The sequence below is a fragment of the Parasteatoda tepidariorum genome, chromosome 2 (assembly GCF_043381705.1).
Source record: "Parasteatoda tepidariorum isolate YZ-2023 chromosome 2, CAS_Ptep_4.0, whole genome shotgun sequence".
NCBI classification, from domain to species: Eukaryota; Metazoa; Arthropoda; class Arachnida; order Araneae; family Theridiidae; genus Parasteatoda; species Parasteatoda tepidariorum.
Window position 1 is genome coordinate 23268687 of NC_092205.1, and position 17053 is coordinate 23285739.

The 17053-nt window shown below is 30.3% G+C and overlaps 1 protein-coding gene across 1 annotated transcript in view; it reads left to right on the forward strand.

The window, feature by feature from the left end:
* The window catches only part of LOC107442351 (obscurin), a gene marked incomplete in the record, with an annotated part of 263706 nt that overhangs the window by 36111 nt on the left and 210542 nt on the right, over positions 1-17053 (forward strand). Inside the window, 4 exon segments of the mRNA XM_071177300.1 lie at positions 1492-1623; positions 2640-2858; positions 4814-5033; positions 9849-10024. Of these exon segments, the coding sequence (XP_071033401.1) occupies positions 1492-1623; positions 2640-2858; positions 4814-5033; positions 9849-10024 (747 nt within the window).

Consider the following 17053-nt stretch of genomic DNA (forward strand, 5'->3'; position numbering starts at 1 on the left):
TGTTTCATTTTTATTTTATTTTCGAATGAAAGGAAAGTTGAGAGGGAGGGGGGAAGACAAGCATGCTTTTCTTGGTTGCGGTTTTAAAAATTATGCGTTAATTTACTGCTACTTAATTCTTTCCTTTCGAATAAAGTTAGTGTTATTTTGCGTTTTTAGTTTTTGTGTGCGGGATAACAAGACGTGTTGCATAACACATTTCGAAAAAAAAAAAAAATTAAAATCAAATGAAACATTTCTGCAAAATGTATAATTTTTTTAAAATATTTTTTTACCAAAATAACATCGTATATAATCAATCATTATTATTGACTCACTGACAAATGTCTTTAAAACACATTGTTTAAGTTTAAAAACGAAATTTAAAATGTTATCTATTACATGTACTGAACTGCAAGTATATGCTCACGTAATGTGACGTGGTATGTGATATAGATGGTTAGTAAGTATGGTAAAAAATGCCTTATACGACTTTTTATATTGAATTATTGTTTAAAATGGCTATCATTTGCAAACCGCTCTTAATTTTTATCTTCACTAAGGTTCATAAATATTCAACTTTCAATTAAAAGATTATTTTTAGAGTTAATGGGAAATTATTCTTGGAATTAACAATCATCAAAAAAATTCGCAGATTAGGCACCATATAGCGGGCAAATTAAGATATTTAAAATGTCTCTTTTTGAGAAGATTAAATTATATAAATAAAAACTTTGAAACCGTGTCCATATAAAAATCCCCATGTGCTGCGTCCCCGTGAAAATGCATGGTTTTTCATGACACTAACTGCCAATGACACTAATTCAACGATTCCACAAATTGACGACAATTTTCTTGAAATTAATTCACGGCATTCTGTTCAGCGCCCAACACCTTCCACGGGGTAAACCCCTTTTTTAGTCTAGTTACAGATGAAATAAATGTATAGTTTGTCTAAAGTAAGAACTCTCCTAGCCATACGTCTGGACCCGTGGCGGTCACTATGGTAACGAGGTATAACTATTTCAAATAGGGATGTGGGGTTATTGTTTAGGACATGTTTTGACTCGGGTCGGAGAGAGAGAGAGAGGAAATCTGTTTTTTTTTTTTTTTGGTCTACTGTGTTAGCCCTAGAGAGAAAGGAAGCTACCCTCTCTGAAATGGGCTATTCTTGTTTCCATAGCAGCAGATGGCCTCAGACATTGCAGCGAGTGGAGTTCTTACCGTAGACGAACTAAATTGCGTCCATAATTAAAAATGACTATTTTTCCTTTTTAACATCGTCTGTCTTATCATCAAAATCGACTATTTTTTCTCAATAAAATCGAATTATGTTAAATATACATTAAAAGTGTTCCAGTTTTTAAAAGCGTGTCTCCTACAGGTTTCGGGTAAGGAAAAACTGAACAGACTAATCGAAATGATTTCTCCGCGCTCTAAACAAGCTGAGATTATTATTTATTTATTTTTTAAATAATTGATGATTCTGGCAATTCCATTTGTGTTTTTCAGGGAATCATCGAAGATCTGACCCAGAGCAGCACGGAGCGGACGGGTAGCATGACGATTGAGAAAGATGACGATCAGTTCTACTCTGATATTGAAGATTTGGCTGATGATGATCTGGAATGTAACGTTATTCAAGTAAGAATACTTTATGTAAGACTCAAGAATACTCAAGTAAGAATACTTCAGCAGTTCCCAAATGGTGTTCCGCAGAAGAGTTAAAGGGGTTCCATGAGTTAGTACTTTTTATAACCAGTGATGAGTTTTAAAACCTCCGATTATATTTAGATCCGACCTATAGTTCATAACTTTTTCTATCTTTATTGCCTTTGTGAAATTATTTCAAGCAAAATGTAATGAAATAGAAATGGCATTTTTTAAAAAAAATTTTATATTTATAATAAGAATATATTGAATAAATTATGAAAAGAAGAAACATTAATAAAAATTATGTATTTCATTAGTATTGCCTATCGCGCTTTCCAAATCATAATAAAATAACTTAATTCTTAAATAAAGAAATATTTTTCCATTTTCAACATTTATCGCAGTTTTTTTTTAAAACTTTCATTTCGAAATAAACCATAATTCGGTTCCTTTTGTTCATTTTCAACTTATGTATATACACCAAAAACAAATTCATATCTAGACTAGATATAATACAAAGACTACATTTTAACTGTCGAGCATAAAACCTAATTTAAGATTAGTAATGATAAGATAATAAAAAACCTTCGTTCCTTTAATTTAATAAATAATATTTAAATATTTTAAAAATAGTCTCCTATAGGCTATAACGTTCACAATTACCTTAATAAAATTTTCTAAGTCGGGGTTTCACCGAAAGACGGTTGATTAATTAGGGTTCGTAGCAGAAAAGAAATTGGAAATCGCGTTGATCTAACTAACCAGATAGATCAAAGACTATTTTCATATAAGAAAAAAAACAGGAATTATATAGTTATTATGTGTATAAGTCCTCTATAATTACAAAACCTTTAATCCTTTATCCAGCGTTTACTAAATATGTTTTGATGTGTTCTGTGTACGTGCAATAGTGAAAAAAAAATACTATTAATGTAAGTTAGCAAACAATATAATTATCTTTAGCACATTTCTGTTTGAAAAATAGCCTCTGTTTTTTTCCCTTCCAGAATATTTTAGGAATGGCACCAAAAGAATCAGAGACTCAGGGGAGTCAAGCCACGCTGGTACCTGAAATGCCATCGCCAGACCTTCAAACGGATGTCGCCATATCTGAGGGTGCATCTGATCCTTATGCACCAACAGCATCGAAGCAGCCTCAAAAATGGAGCTCCAATCCCAACGTTTCTAAACCTAAGCGGGAAAAGAAGGATTCAGTTGATAATAAGGTACACGCATTTCTAAGGCCACCATATTCGGCTATGTTTCTTGTCAGAGTTTTCAAATATTGTTTTTGTACAGAGAGCTGTCAAGTTGACGTATGTTTCGTTCATATTTATAGGTACTCAGAGAAGAAATTGGGTTCCATTACTAAGGGTGTATTTATTTCATGAGTATTATGAGCAAAGGTATTTGTGACGGAATACAGTAAGGTATAGCGCGCAAAATAGGAAAAGGAGTTTTGAAAATTTCAAGTTGCGAAATCATGCATAAAAACATACATGCCGAACATTAATAGGCTTACATTTTTTACCACTCTCCCGTCTAAACTATTGAGGCAATATTTTTTAGATTTCACCCAATTATAAAAAAACCCATCCCTGTGAGCAAGATTTTGTAATTTGAATGGAGGATTTGTTCTCATGGAAAGTCCAACTTCGGTAACCAGTTATCTTTGCAAATGGCAGTATATGGGTTTCTAGCATTTTGCTGTATGGTAGCCTCCATACACAGGGTGAGAAGCCTGAGTAAATTTACCTCCATAGCTAAACTTAGCTTCCATTTAACTCCATAGCCAAAGTGTTCTCGCATCATTAATGAGCTTTCAACTTATTTTGTAAATTGAAAAAGCTGTCCGCTTCTTCTGTTGCGTGTTTTAGATCGTACAAGTAATCTACGTTATAAAAGAATCGAAGAGTAGCCCATGTTAAAAGCAATCCACTAAAAGAAGGGGGGGGGACGAAAAAGAAAAGAATTTGTATGACCCAGAGATCTTTGCGTTCTACTGCCATGGTATGAGAAAAGAAAATGAATTTTTTCCCTTCATCATATAGCAAGATGGAGGCTAATTAATGGTGTGGGAAGTATTTGGTTGTGGTGGTGAACTTAACTTGGCTTTTCTTTCAGGCCTCATGAAGGCTACCGAGTGCCAGAAAATGCGGGAAATCCATTCACTGCCATTTGCAGAGATAACTAGAGACTCAGTTTAAATTTTCGAACCAAACAATGTCTCAGTTGTAAGCTTTTTACAATGTAATTCTTACGTTGCGAATTTTTTTTAATAGCAGGATGCATGTCATGGAAAGTCTTGCCTTTTTCCTTGATATCAATCAGCAAGAAAACGCAATGGAATATCTTTAGTGGGATTGCATATGCCAAAGATGGGTAATTTGACACAATAGAATTCTTTGACAGAATTGAAGCTGCCATCATTGAAATCTGAGATTATATTGCAGCTTTTGCCCTTAAGGAATTGGTAAATCGTATATTTCAAGTTATATGTAACTATATCGGTTTTATCGGCTATTAATACTACTGACTTTATTTTAATCCTTTTTGCGCACAATTGATATGTCCAGGAAAGGAAATAAGTTAGTTACTACTAGTGAATATGTATTTGCATAAATACTTTTTTAACATATTTGTTTTGCTTTCATTGGTTTTACGTGTGTCTAGCTACTGCAAAACATCAAGTCTCAATCCAGTAGAACACACAGTATTTTGAGGCAAAAGAAAATCTAATTATAAGCAACATTCGATGCGATTTATATTTCTTTATTTATGAGCTCAAGGAATGACCTATGAGATGACCTAGCTTCGAATCCCTGGAATGGCTGGTCAATACGAATTTTAATCCCGGCTCGCACCGGCCACAGTACTGATGTAAAAATATTCTCCGAGGTAAACGGATTTTGGGCAAAAATCCCATTGCCGTTTCTTTTTTTTCTTCCTCTTCCTGCAACGCAAATGTACACGTAATTTATCCCAATGCTTGATCCAAAATTTCTCTTGTCTCCTGGGTTGGGTTCAAATTTGAATGGCTGCAGTATTGAACACTGATAGTCGTTAACACAGAAAGGGATGGTTGCTCAAACGCTGGTGACAAAATAAAACAAAATGCTTCTTTTTGAAAAGGCGGTGTACTACTTGTAAATTTTAAAATAATACGACGTTTGATTTATAGGATCAAGTGATATGGCCTCCAGAAGCTACCATGGTTACATTCGATCTTCCACTGCAACAAGACACAGTGACAACATCAATGGAACTGCCATTTGCCACAGAGGAAGATGATGGGGAAATACATAAGAACGCTACAAGATGCGCTGGAGCAGACACACCTTTTGACGTGGCCGACATCACGGAAGAAGCAGTCGATATTAGTTCTAGCTCTAAAGATGCTGGTTAGGTTTTATTACATAGTATAGCTATTTCTATGCAACATTTTTTTTATATAGTTTTACGTCGTTTGTTTATCACTGATTCGCACTGTAAATATGTGCTAGTATGCTTATGCTTTTACACAATATTTAATTAAAAAGATATGATTTATTTAATTAGTTTTTAATGGGATAATATCTGAGAGGAATAGTTAAAGGAACTCTTAGAGAAGGAGTTTCGGAAAAAACTGTTAATTTTTTTTGTCAGCCCTGCTATCACATAAAGCAGTGTTTACCAAACTTATGACTTTTGTGTACCCTTTCTAAATTTCTCGTAACGCTGTGTACCACCAATAAAAAAAATAATTTATTTTTTACTATAGAAAATTGCACAAAAGTTAAAAATCACAACTGGCTGTTGACACCACTAATTATTAACTGCTAATTCTGCAAAAAATAGCCAATAAAAAAATACGTAATCATAAATTTTCATGGCCAGCTTTGTTTTTAAATAATTTTTTTTAAACTTTCGTTTGTTGCAAGATATTTCGCATAAGAACGCGTACCCCCGCTAAACTGTTCCCGTACCCCTGGGGGTACGCGTACCACACTTTGGGAAACACTGACAAAAAGCAATGCTTTTTTGTAAATAACTGTTTTATAACAGTTGCGAATCTTCAACAGTTATGAATGACTGTATGGTCAGGCTTAGCCTATCTTTAACTAGCGCTCTCGGTACGAATTCCGAACATGGCGCAAAAAGTCAGTTTGAATATCCCGAAACGTGAATATCTTATTTAAATGTTAAAAAGTTAATCCAATGCTGCTGAATCGGGACTTATAAGAATTTGTTAAAATTGAGAATTAATAATTGATTTTGATGATTTCTATGTTGGTGGAAAAAAAATATTACCACCTTGGCGAGTTTTGGAAAAAGTTTAATTACTTTGCAAATACGAGTATTGCAAAGTTACTTGTTTGTTCTGAATCCCAGATTATTCTTTACGGCTTACTTAATATTTAGTTTAAAAGTATAGGCACGTATACTTATACTATACTCTAGTGTTAGGCACGTATACTTTGACTTTTTTATTTCGCTTAGCAAAAGAACTTCGAAAAACTCCGTTAGGAACTTAAATTCAGGTTAAAAATTTCTCCAAATCGCAAATTTGAAAGAAAATGTTAAGATCTTTTTTTTTAAATATTTAAACCATATTTGCCATTTTGTTTTTCACGTTTAATTCCTATTCTTTTTTTTCCGTTCGTTTTAGTTTTCTGGTTCAATTTCCTTTTTGTTTTCTTCATTCAAGTCTGATAGTCTGGAGAATGTGTGCCTATTTTTAAGAGCTCAAAGCATATCGACTTTTTTAACTTTGTTCATGTTTTTTAAAACAAATTATGTCTTTGTATCATCCAGTAAAACTATTTTAGAGGATTTTCATTATGCATCTATAACAATAAAATGAAGAGTTTGTCTATCTATGTGTCTCTCTTATAAATCCAAAACTGTCTCTTTTATAAATCTCTCTTCAGGGTCTTATAAGTCCTGAAATGGGACAGGGGGTGAAAAAGGTAATTTTAGGCCCTGATCCTGAACATCGTTCAAAAATTTGAATTAGGTCTTTCGGGAGAGACGTTTGAAAAAACGTTGGTTTATAAGTTGTCATTGATAAATTTCTTCAAATCATCCTTTTTTTAAAATTTTTTTTTTTTTAATTTTTTTTAAAGATGTGTGTTTGTGATGTTTGCTAGCTTAGAGCTCTCAGCTGTTATTTGCATGTTCTTTAATATTTACCTATTTTTTGTTCGTTATGACAGATAAACTCAAGGATCAACATGAGCATGAACCAAATTAACATTTTAACATTTCTAAATCTATCCACGTGTTGCTTTTGTTTATAGTTTTGACTTTAAAGCGCGTTTTCTTTGACAGAATTGAAGCTNTATGTCTTTGTGCTAGAACATTGTGTTCATTGGCGAGCGAGCGCAGCGAGCCATGGTTCACGGCGTGAACTACATAGGATTGCGTAGCAATTCTCGGGGGTTGGCGAGCGTTAGCGAGCAGGGGGCGGAGCCTCCTAGTATAAGATAATTTAAAATCATCGATTATTGAAACAAATAAATATGTACTGAAAACGAAAATTAATAGAATAATAGTACCATCTAGTACTATCTTACTTAGGAGAAACACAAAAATTCACCATATTATTATTAACGCCAATGACGCTTGATTAATTTTGGTAGTAGGAAATACTTGAAATAAAAAAAAAGTATGTAAAGAAAGACAACATTAATGGAGAGATGGTATAAATTCATTTAGTAGAAAAAACAAATCGCCACACAATTTTTGAAGCCAATGATGTTCAATTAATTTGTAATAGGATTCACTTAATTTGTTCATTTTGGTAATAGGAACTCATTGAAATAAAAAAATATAATGATAATATTAATGATAATAAGGCATGTAAAACTAAATTAATGAAACAATGATACTAATTCGTTTAAGAGAAATGTAAAAACTCCTCACCATGTATTAATCACGATAATGATGCCTAATTAAATTTGGTCATATGTACTTATTAAAATAATAAACAAGCTATGTACTAAAAAACAGAATTTATGGAGAAGTGGTACAGCTTCGTTTAGGAGAAAAGTAAAAAATAGACTTACCATTTTTGACGCCAAGGATGCTCAATAAAAAATTAATTTTAATTAGAAATTAATTTTTAGTGAATTAAAATTCTTTTAAATTAATTTTTTTTAAGTAAGTATAATTTGAAATAAAAAATAAAGCTATATATTAAAAAGCCAAATTAATGGAGAAATGGTACTAATTCGTTTAGGAGAAACGTAAAAAGCTGCCATACTATGTATTATTAACGCCAATAATACTTAATTATTTTTGGGAATATGCGCTTTTGTACTGATATCATTGCAGTTTTAATATATACCAAATGTACTGAAATAGGTATTATTTATTATATTATAACATTTTGTACTTTTTAAAACTGCACCAATACTGTACAGTTTTAAGATAGATAGTAGCAGGTTTTTATGGGACCTCAAAAGGGAGAGTACCAGAGAAAATCGCTTGATGGTGTTAAATTTTGAGTATCTGAGTCGTCCTCGATCAACTGCATCATACTAAATGATACTGAATACATTTAAACTTCTTTTTTATTGGCTGAACTACTAAAAACGTGTTTTTCTTAATTTAATAACGTAAGGCCACGCAGAAGTACAGCAAACGATTCATAATTTAATAACGTAAAGTCTCACACAAGTTCAACAAACGATTTTTAATTTACTAACGTAAAGCCTCACACAAGTGCAACAAACGATTCATAATTTAATAGCTTAAAGCCTCACACAAGTGTAACAAGCGATTCTTAATTTAATAACGTAAACCTTCACACGAGTGCAACAAACGATTCTTAATTTAATAACGTAAAGCCACACGCAAGTGCAACAAATGATTCATAATTTAATAACGTAAAGCCTCACACAAGTGCAACAAACGATTCTTAATTTAATAACGTAAAGCCCCACACAAGTGCAACAAATGATTCATAATTTAATAACGTAAAGCCTCACACAAGTGCAACAAATGATTCATAATTTAATATCGTAAAGCCTCACACAAGTGCAACAAATGATTCATAATTTAGTAATGTAAAACCTCGCACAAGTGCAACAAACGGTTCTTAATTTAATAACGTAAAGCCCCACACAAGTGCAACAAACGATAATATGAAATTATTTTAATTATATTAAATGATGTATGGAAATATGTCTTTCAATTTTGTGCATAATTGTGAAGTGTTGTTGGTATTTATTTATTGATTACTTACTTTTTTTTTTACATCTCGTACGAGGAACGGGTATTCAGCTAATATTATATGAATGTAGCATTTGATATCGAGATAGAGCAAAAGAGTCTACTTTTTAATACCGTTATCACTTAAAAGTAAATAGTATTAATAAATTGATTTTTAAGTTTCATAGAAATTAATATTAATACTATTAACCTGCAAATTCTTACGTAATTTACCTTTTTTACAAAAACTTTTCAAATATTTTTTTTTTGGTGGTTTGTCACAGCATGCTCGTTTTGGACCTTGTGCCATTAAACTGTACTTCAGTTTAAACAACAAAATATTTTTTTTCGAGTTCATAAGGAGGTGTACAGAGATGTCTAAGCATACGTCACTCCACTTAACTTGTCCACAGGGAATACGAGCAGTTCAATAGGAATAGTGCAAATAACTAGTTGCCATTCATAACCTTAAAATTTCGACAATTGATTGATTTGTTCCACTCATGCGATGTAGTTCAGTCTCGGCTTGAACATTACATTGTGTTCTACTTAAATTATAATTATTTTTCGAAAAAAGTATTCATATTTATAAATAATAATAAAAATTGATTTAGGTCTATAAGAAATGGGTGATATTTAAATGAAAAAATGAAAAGTAAAAAAGAATTTTTTGATTATTGATTGCGGTTGCACTGCATTCAATGTTGCAATATAAAAAGAACTTCTTGTAGATAGATGAATTATTAAATTTATTTCTTCTTTTCTGTAGAAATAGATGAATTATTAAATTTATTTTTCACTTTTTACTAAATATGAAATACTTTAATATGTCATTTATGATTATTTTTTTTATTCTATCTAGAAAAATTTAATTTTAAATTGTAGAAAAAAACTGAACATATTTGTTTTTTGCATTAAAAAAATTCTGTAACTACCATTTAAGAATTATACGTAAAAAAACAAACTTAAATTTTGGCAAGCGAAGATGATTAAATCCATGATAATAAATTTTTTTCCTCCAGCTTCACTTCGGCAGTCTCCAACAGATGTCGCTGCTCTCAGGATGAGGGATGAGGTTTTGAGTACGCCGGCAAAAGTTGTGGCTTTCCAGGAGGTCTCTTCGACCCTTGAAGAGAAAGGGATCCTGACCTCGGAATTAGATCAAATATCTTCAATAACCTCAGTTACTCCTCTCACTGTAAGTAAACATAAATAATACTTTCTCTATTTTTATTTATTTGAGAACATAATGCAATTTTCATCATTAATTTGCCTGCCATTCACACACAATAATTAATTATATAATTTATTGTTTATTTCACATTATTTGTTTATTTTGGGAAACAATAGACAACAATCGTTTTTCATTATTATTCATTTTCATTTGAAATTCTGTTTTAATATCTGATCTATAATTCTGTTATATTTTGTTTGTGTCACATTTGTTATATTTAGTGTTGTGTTATATTTGTGTTTTGACGATTAGTTTGCACATTTGCATTCTTATAATTTACTACCAATACTTCAAAACTTTTCACTATGGAAAATATTAAATAAATTTGTAATGATTTTTGAGAAAAATTGATTTTAAAATGTACAAAAACATCAGGAAGCCGTTTACAGAATATCTTTTTCCACCATTATATATATTGTATTAATTTTAAACTTGATGCGTAAAACTTACGTTAGCGATTTATACATTAGCGATTTCATCATTAGCGATTTATACATTATCGATAAAGGGCATTGGTATTACAGCCGATGATAATATGCTTTTAAACCTGAAAAAGTCAAATTTTGAAAGTGTCATTTGAGCTTTTCAAAATAACATCGAAATTACACTTTAATTTATGAAAATAAATGTTTTGTAAACGACATCTTAACTTTTCAAAGCATTAATGATAGTTGAAAATGCCATATAATTTTTTAAATGATATCACTGGAAATGGCATTTGAACTTTTTTCAAAGTAAATGAAATGAAAATAGGAAAAGAAATTAATTTAAAATGACGTTTAAACTTTTCAAAATTGGTGTTTTGAAAATGTCATTTAAAATTTTCATTATGAATCTTTTCAAAAAGTTATTTAACTCTTTCAAAATGAATGATTTAAAAATGACATTTTTTAAAATGAACGTTTTGAAAATGTTATTTAATNAGTTGTGGCTTTCCAGGAGGTCTCTTCGACCCTTGAAGAGAAAGGGATCCTGACCTCGGAATTAGATCAAATATCTTCAATAACCTCAGTCACTCCTCTCACTGTAAGTAAACATAAATAATACTTTCTCTATTTTTATTTATTTGAAAACATAATGCAATTTTCATTATTAGTTTGCCTGCCATTTACACATAATAATTAATTATATAATTTATTGTTTATTTCACATTATTTGTTTATTTTGAGAAACAATTGACAACAATCGTTTTTCATTATTATTCATTTTCATTTGAAATTGTGTTGTAATATCTGATCTATAATTCTGTTACTTTTTGTTTGTGTAGCATTTGTTATATTTAGTGTTGTGTTATATTTGTTATTTGACGATTAGTTTGCACATTTACATTCTTATAATTTACTACCAATACTTCAAGATTTGCAACAAAACTTTTCACTATGGAAAACATTAAATAAATTTGTAATGATTTTTGAGAAAAATCGATTTTAAAATGTACAAAAGCATAAGGAAGCCGTTTACAGAATATCTTTTTTCCACCATTATATACATTGTATTAATTTTAAACTTGATGCGTTAAATTTACGTTAGCGTTTTATGCATTAACGATAAAGTGCATTGGTATCACAGCCGATGATAATATGCTTCTAAACCAGAAAAAGTCAAATTTTGAAAGTGTCATTTGATTTTTTCAAAACAAGTGCTTCGAAATTACACTTTAATTTATGAAAATGAATGTTTTGAAAATGACATTTTAATTTTTCAGAACATTAATGATGGTTGAAAATGTCATATATTTTTTAAACGATACCACTGGAAATGGCATTTGAACTTTTTTCAAAGTAAATGAAATGAAAATATGAAAAAAAATTAATTTAAAATGACGTTTAAACTTTTCAAAATTCGTGTTTTGAAAATGTCATTTAAACTTTTCAATATGAATCTTTTCAAAAAGTCATTTAACTCTTTCAAAATGAATGATTTAAAAATGACATTTAAATTTTTTAAAATGAACGTTTTGAAAATGTTATTTAATTTTTACATAATGAAGGTTTTCACAAAATGTTAAATCCAAATTAGTTATTGAACTAAATACCTGTTTCTTTCTTTCTTTTTTTTTAAAAAAAAAAGAAAAAAGAGTTGTTTTCGAAATATGTTTCTGCATATAATATATTAATGCAAACAAACTTTCCCTGAAATATTATTAGACTTCGTTTTATTATGTAATTCAAAAGCTGTTTTGAAAGTTCAACATCTTATTATTTTTAAAACTTATTAATTTTGTGTATAAACATGTATATCTATCTGCAATATGTATAATAATTAATGTCGATACATAAATTAATGTAGAATATTTGCGTATAAATATTTTTCGCATGATCAATAATTTTATTGGAAAATAGAAATTAAAGTTTGTCACTTATGTAACCCATAAAACAGTTTCAAAATGTTCGAAATAGGTACTATCTGTTCAGAGAGTTGGCCCTATTATTAAAACAACGAACAATTGTTATTATTTTTCTTAAAAAATTCACAATCAATTGTAAGATCTCAATACTTGAATCAACTATAATATTGGAAAAGAGCGCTCGTCTCCCAAGGAGATGAACCGGGTTTAAATTCCAGAGATGGCTGGTTGATACGAACTCCGCACCCAGCTTGAACCTACCACAGTGCTGACGTAAACTATCCCCGGTGGTAGACAAAGCATTGGTTAGAGTCCCCTCGTTGTCAGGCTAACCGTGGAAGGTTTTCGTGGTTTTCACTCCATTTGACACAAACGTGGACTAGCTCCCTCAAAAAGTCTTCCCAGAAGGCGAATTTCTCCCAATACTTGATGCAGGAGTTCCCTTGTCTTCTGGGTTGGGTTCAAAATTACAAGGCTACGGAGTTGAACATTGACAGTCGTAAACCCAAAAATTAGATCAGCTTTTCAACGGTGGTTTTAAAATAAAATTATTTTGTAAAAAGAATAGGCGTCTCAAAGTTACACGATTTCCCCCTTTCCATTGCTACGATTTCACCAAATCGTGCTTTTTTCCCATGGCCATACGTTTTGTAAGCAGTTGGACTCATCAAGATTTGCCGTAACCATGACAACTGTGAGGGAAAAAGTGCGCAGAGTGGGGAAGTCACTTATACCTTGAAACTTTTAACTTTAATTATACATACGAAGAGTATAATGGAAGTTAAGAAATACTCATTTAAATTTCATATCTATTTCAAGCTTAATGAAACTAATAAAATAATATTCAATGTAACTTTATCTAATGTTTAATTTAAATCAACAATAGAACAAAAATAATTGTTAGTTAAGTATTATTTCATTTACCTAAACTTGTGCATTTTCTAATATTAGATTAATCATAGCTAGTTATTGTTATCTTTTCAAGTGTGTTTATAAAGTAACGTACCTATGATATCATAGACAAGCCAAACACTGAGGAAGCAAGTGATAAGAAATAGGCATATAAGTGGCATTATATTTTTGCATTAGTATGCGCGAGGGAGATGTGCGGATGCTTACGCTGTTCAAAGCCGATTATGAAATATAAGAAAATTCGAGTATTTAGCCATTTTTCTTTTAATAAATCTTCGAGTACATCATTTTTAAGTATTAATTATAACTTCCTGAGAACCAAGCTTAAAATAAAAGGCGATTGTCTCTTCCAGATGTGTAGCTTACTAGAAAGTACAATAATAATGCGATAAAGCATAATGCGATACAGCATTAATACGATAAAGAACATTTAAAAAAAATCTCAATTAACTAAATCTAAATAATTGTTATTAGTTTTTTTAATTATTAAGTAAATAAAATAATTTTGCTTTTTAATAATTTTTGCATATTGCAGAGTATTTTTATAGTGTATTTCTTCACATTAACAGTTATAAAACAAAATCCATTAGCCTAAATAATAAGATTTATAAGCCTCAAAACTGTGCAAAAGGTTACTTGAAGCGAATTTCTTACCCTTTTTATAATTTTTCAGGGTAATTAAATATTTCATCCAACGAAAGCAAATTCAATTATATTCTTAGATCGATAACCGTTTTGTAAAGGCCTACAATTATGAGCCAAAATTAAGAAATTTCGCCATTGGCCAGCCTTAACATTTTTAACTGTGGGCACTTCTTAAAACGCGCCGCTTCTCTTACAAAATTGAAAATTTTATACCACTAAAAAATAAACCCGGATATTTATATTGTAAGGCATTTGTTTTGAAGCATTTTTCAAAATATCCTAAACATGACAAGGTTTATTTCTAAAATTAAAAGAAAAGAAAGATAATTAAGAAACAAGTGTAAAATAACGTTATTTTTCAAATACTATAAAATATTGATAATTTTATATTTTTTAAAAATAATAATAAAATGCACATGGGTGCGCTTTATTATTATTATTTTTTTAATAAATTTGTTGTAAAAAGTGGTGATTGGGAAGACTTACAGAATCGCCATTGGTTATGCTTAGTCGCCTTACGGCTGATGATGACCATTAATTTTTACCCCATACATAAAAACTGAAGAAAAAATTTAAAATATTATATTTTACGTGATGAAATTGTACGAAATATTGACCAATGTATCACGGTGGCTCAGGGGATAGAGCATTCCCCTCCCAATGAGGTGATCCTGATTTGAATCCCGGCAGTGCCTGGTTGATACGAATTCTACTCCCTGCTCCCACTGACCATAGTGCTGACGTAAAATATCCTCAGTGGTAGACGGATCATGGGTTAGAGTCCCCTTGCTCTCGGGTTTTTCCCGCAAATTCGGGTTAGTTCCATCAAAAAGTCTTCCACGAAAGCTAGTATGTCTCAATGCTTGATCCAGGAGTTCCCAGGGTTGGGACTCCTGGGTTGCTTTTTAATGCCGGTTATAAAATGTAAATATATATATATAAGTTCAAAATGAAGAATTAAGCAAAGAAAAATTATAGACATATGAAAAAAAGGGGGGGGGGAAATAATAAGTAAAAAAAAAACAAACAACAGTTTATTAAAAAAAAATTTTTAAAAAATGAAATGTTAATTAAAAAAGCCGGAAAAAAAAGATATAATCTTTTCTTCAGCCCACACGATTATATCCGCAAAACAGAGTGCTTTCTGATATTGTATCAATAAAGCCAAAGCAAAATATATTAATACAATAGTGTGAGGAGCACTCAAAAAAATTTTNTATATATATATTAATTTATATCAATTAAATAGTCAATATCAATTAAATAGTAGGATTGGTATAAACCTTTAAGATTATAAACATAGGACATTTAAAAGGTTTATAGTATTGCAATATATATTGGTTTATAGTAAATTTATGTATTGCAATGCGCTGTATTTTAATGTAAGTTTGTTCGAATATCAATCTAGACCGATAATTAATGCTGTGTTGAATTGTGTTATGACTTCGAAAGAAAAACAACCAGACAGCAGCTTTTCTTCAGGGTTGACGAGATGTATTTTTGCAGGTTGTAACGACTTACTTTCTGAGATTTTCCTTAGCTTTGACATCTATTTCTATTTCTCCCCCTGTCTTTTTCTAACAGATGTTCGAACCTTGAACAAGTTCGACAAATCTGTGTTTCAGTCTGTTCTGATTTTAAATCCCTTTTTAAAAATATTATTGAGGCCTAACTAATTTTTTGCCGATGAAAGAAAACATTTAGAGACAATAAGTACTAAATTTTAGTGGAATGTAATAAACGTTGATGGAATAAGATATTACATTATTTTATTTATTTAAGAAATTTTAAATTTAAGTAAAATTTAACGGTTTTTATTTAAAGCGTATAATGTTACAATGTTTCTAATTTAATGTGTCGAAATTTAATTTTTCTTATTAGGCGATTAAAATATATGTATAAAAATAATAATATACAAATTAAATGTAATCATTGCCAAAAAGATAATTTTGTTCTGGATTCCGCAAACTAGCAGGAATTTTGAAAATCCAATCATTAGATAAAAAGTCATTCAGGGTGTTTATTTTATCTTTTTTATCTTATTTATTTATTTGCATACCGTGCAACGAGTTCGATGGAAAATTTCAATTAGAAAAATAATTATTAGTTCAAGAATTATCAACTGTAATACGTTTAATAATAATAACAATGACATAAAATAAACACGTGAAAAAATTTTAACATTGTTCATGTGTTTATTTGTTTGGTTAGAATATACCAATAAATAAAAAAAAAACATGTAAATTATTTACAAAGAAAGAAGCAATAAAAAAGGCTCTCTGTTTATTAACAAATCTTTTCCTAAGAACAACAAAACAACCAATAATTGACTTATAAATTATTTTCCACTTGAAGACATAAATTCGCAATGCTTATAAGATAATAATTTAAGTATGTATTTTCTATTTAATATTTCGTGAAATGTTTTGAAAACATTGAAAATTTACATACTTGTTTGCAAAGATAAATTTTTTGGCATCCTTTCCGAGAGTCCCGTTTTGGCACGTCATTTCTTCCATCCCTTAACCCATTTTCTCTCTTTATCTTTGTCGTAAAAGACATTTTCAAATATTCCAGAATTTGCTTAGCTGCTTAAGTTGGTGACATTTTGTGAATAAAGATTTTACTTTTTAACCATACCTGTTGTAGCTTCTTAAACACTTTTTTCGTAAAAACAAGGAGCAGAAAAAAATGTTAGATTCTTAAGTGTCTATCTGTTTTTTTTCCCTACTAGAAAATTTCTTTCATATTAACCAAAAAAATGGAATAGAGTGGATATTAGTTTCTTGAAAAATATTTTTCAGTTTTAATTGTTTTTACTCTAGTTGAATCACCGTTCTTCGTAAAGGGTTAAAGTCAAACATCGATTAATCGGCATTGATCAATGCTATAAAATCATTCAATACATGAAAGACTTATACCGACACAATAAAAACAGCTTAAGATATCCGATTGGTTTTGACCCAATTTTTATTGAAAAAAGGCTTACTTAAAGTTTTAATTTTATGTTTGACGTGTAGGGGTACTAAAGACTATAAATCTGAAGTAAAGAGTTTAAACATTTATATAATACTTTTCTAAATAAGAGC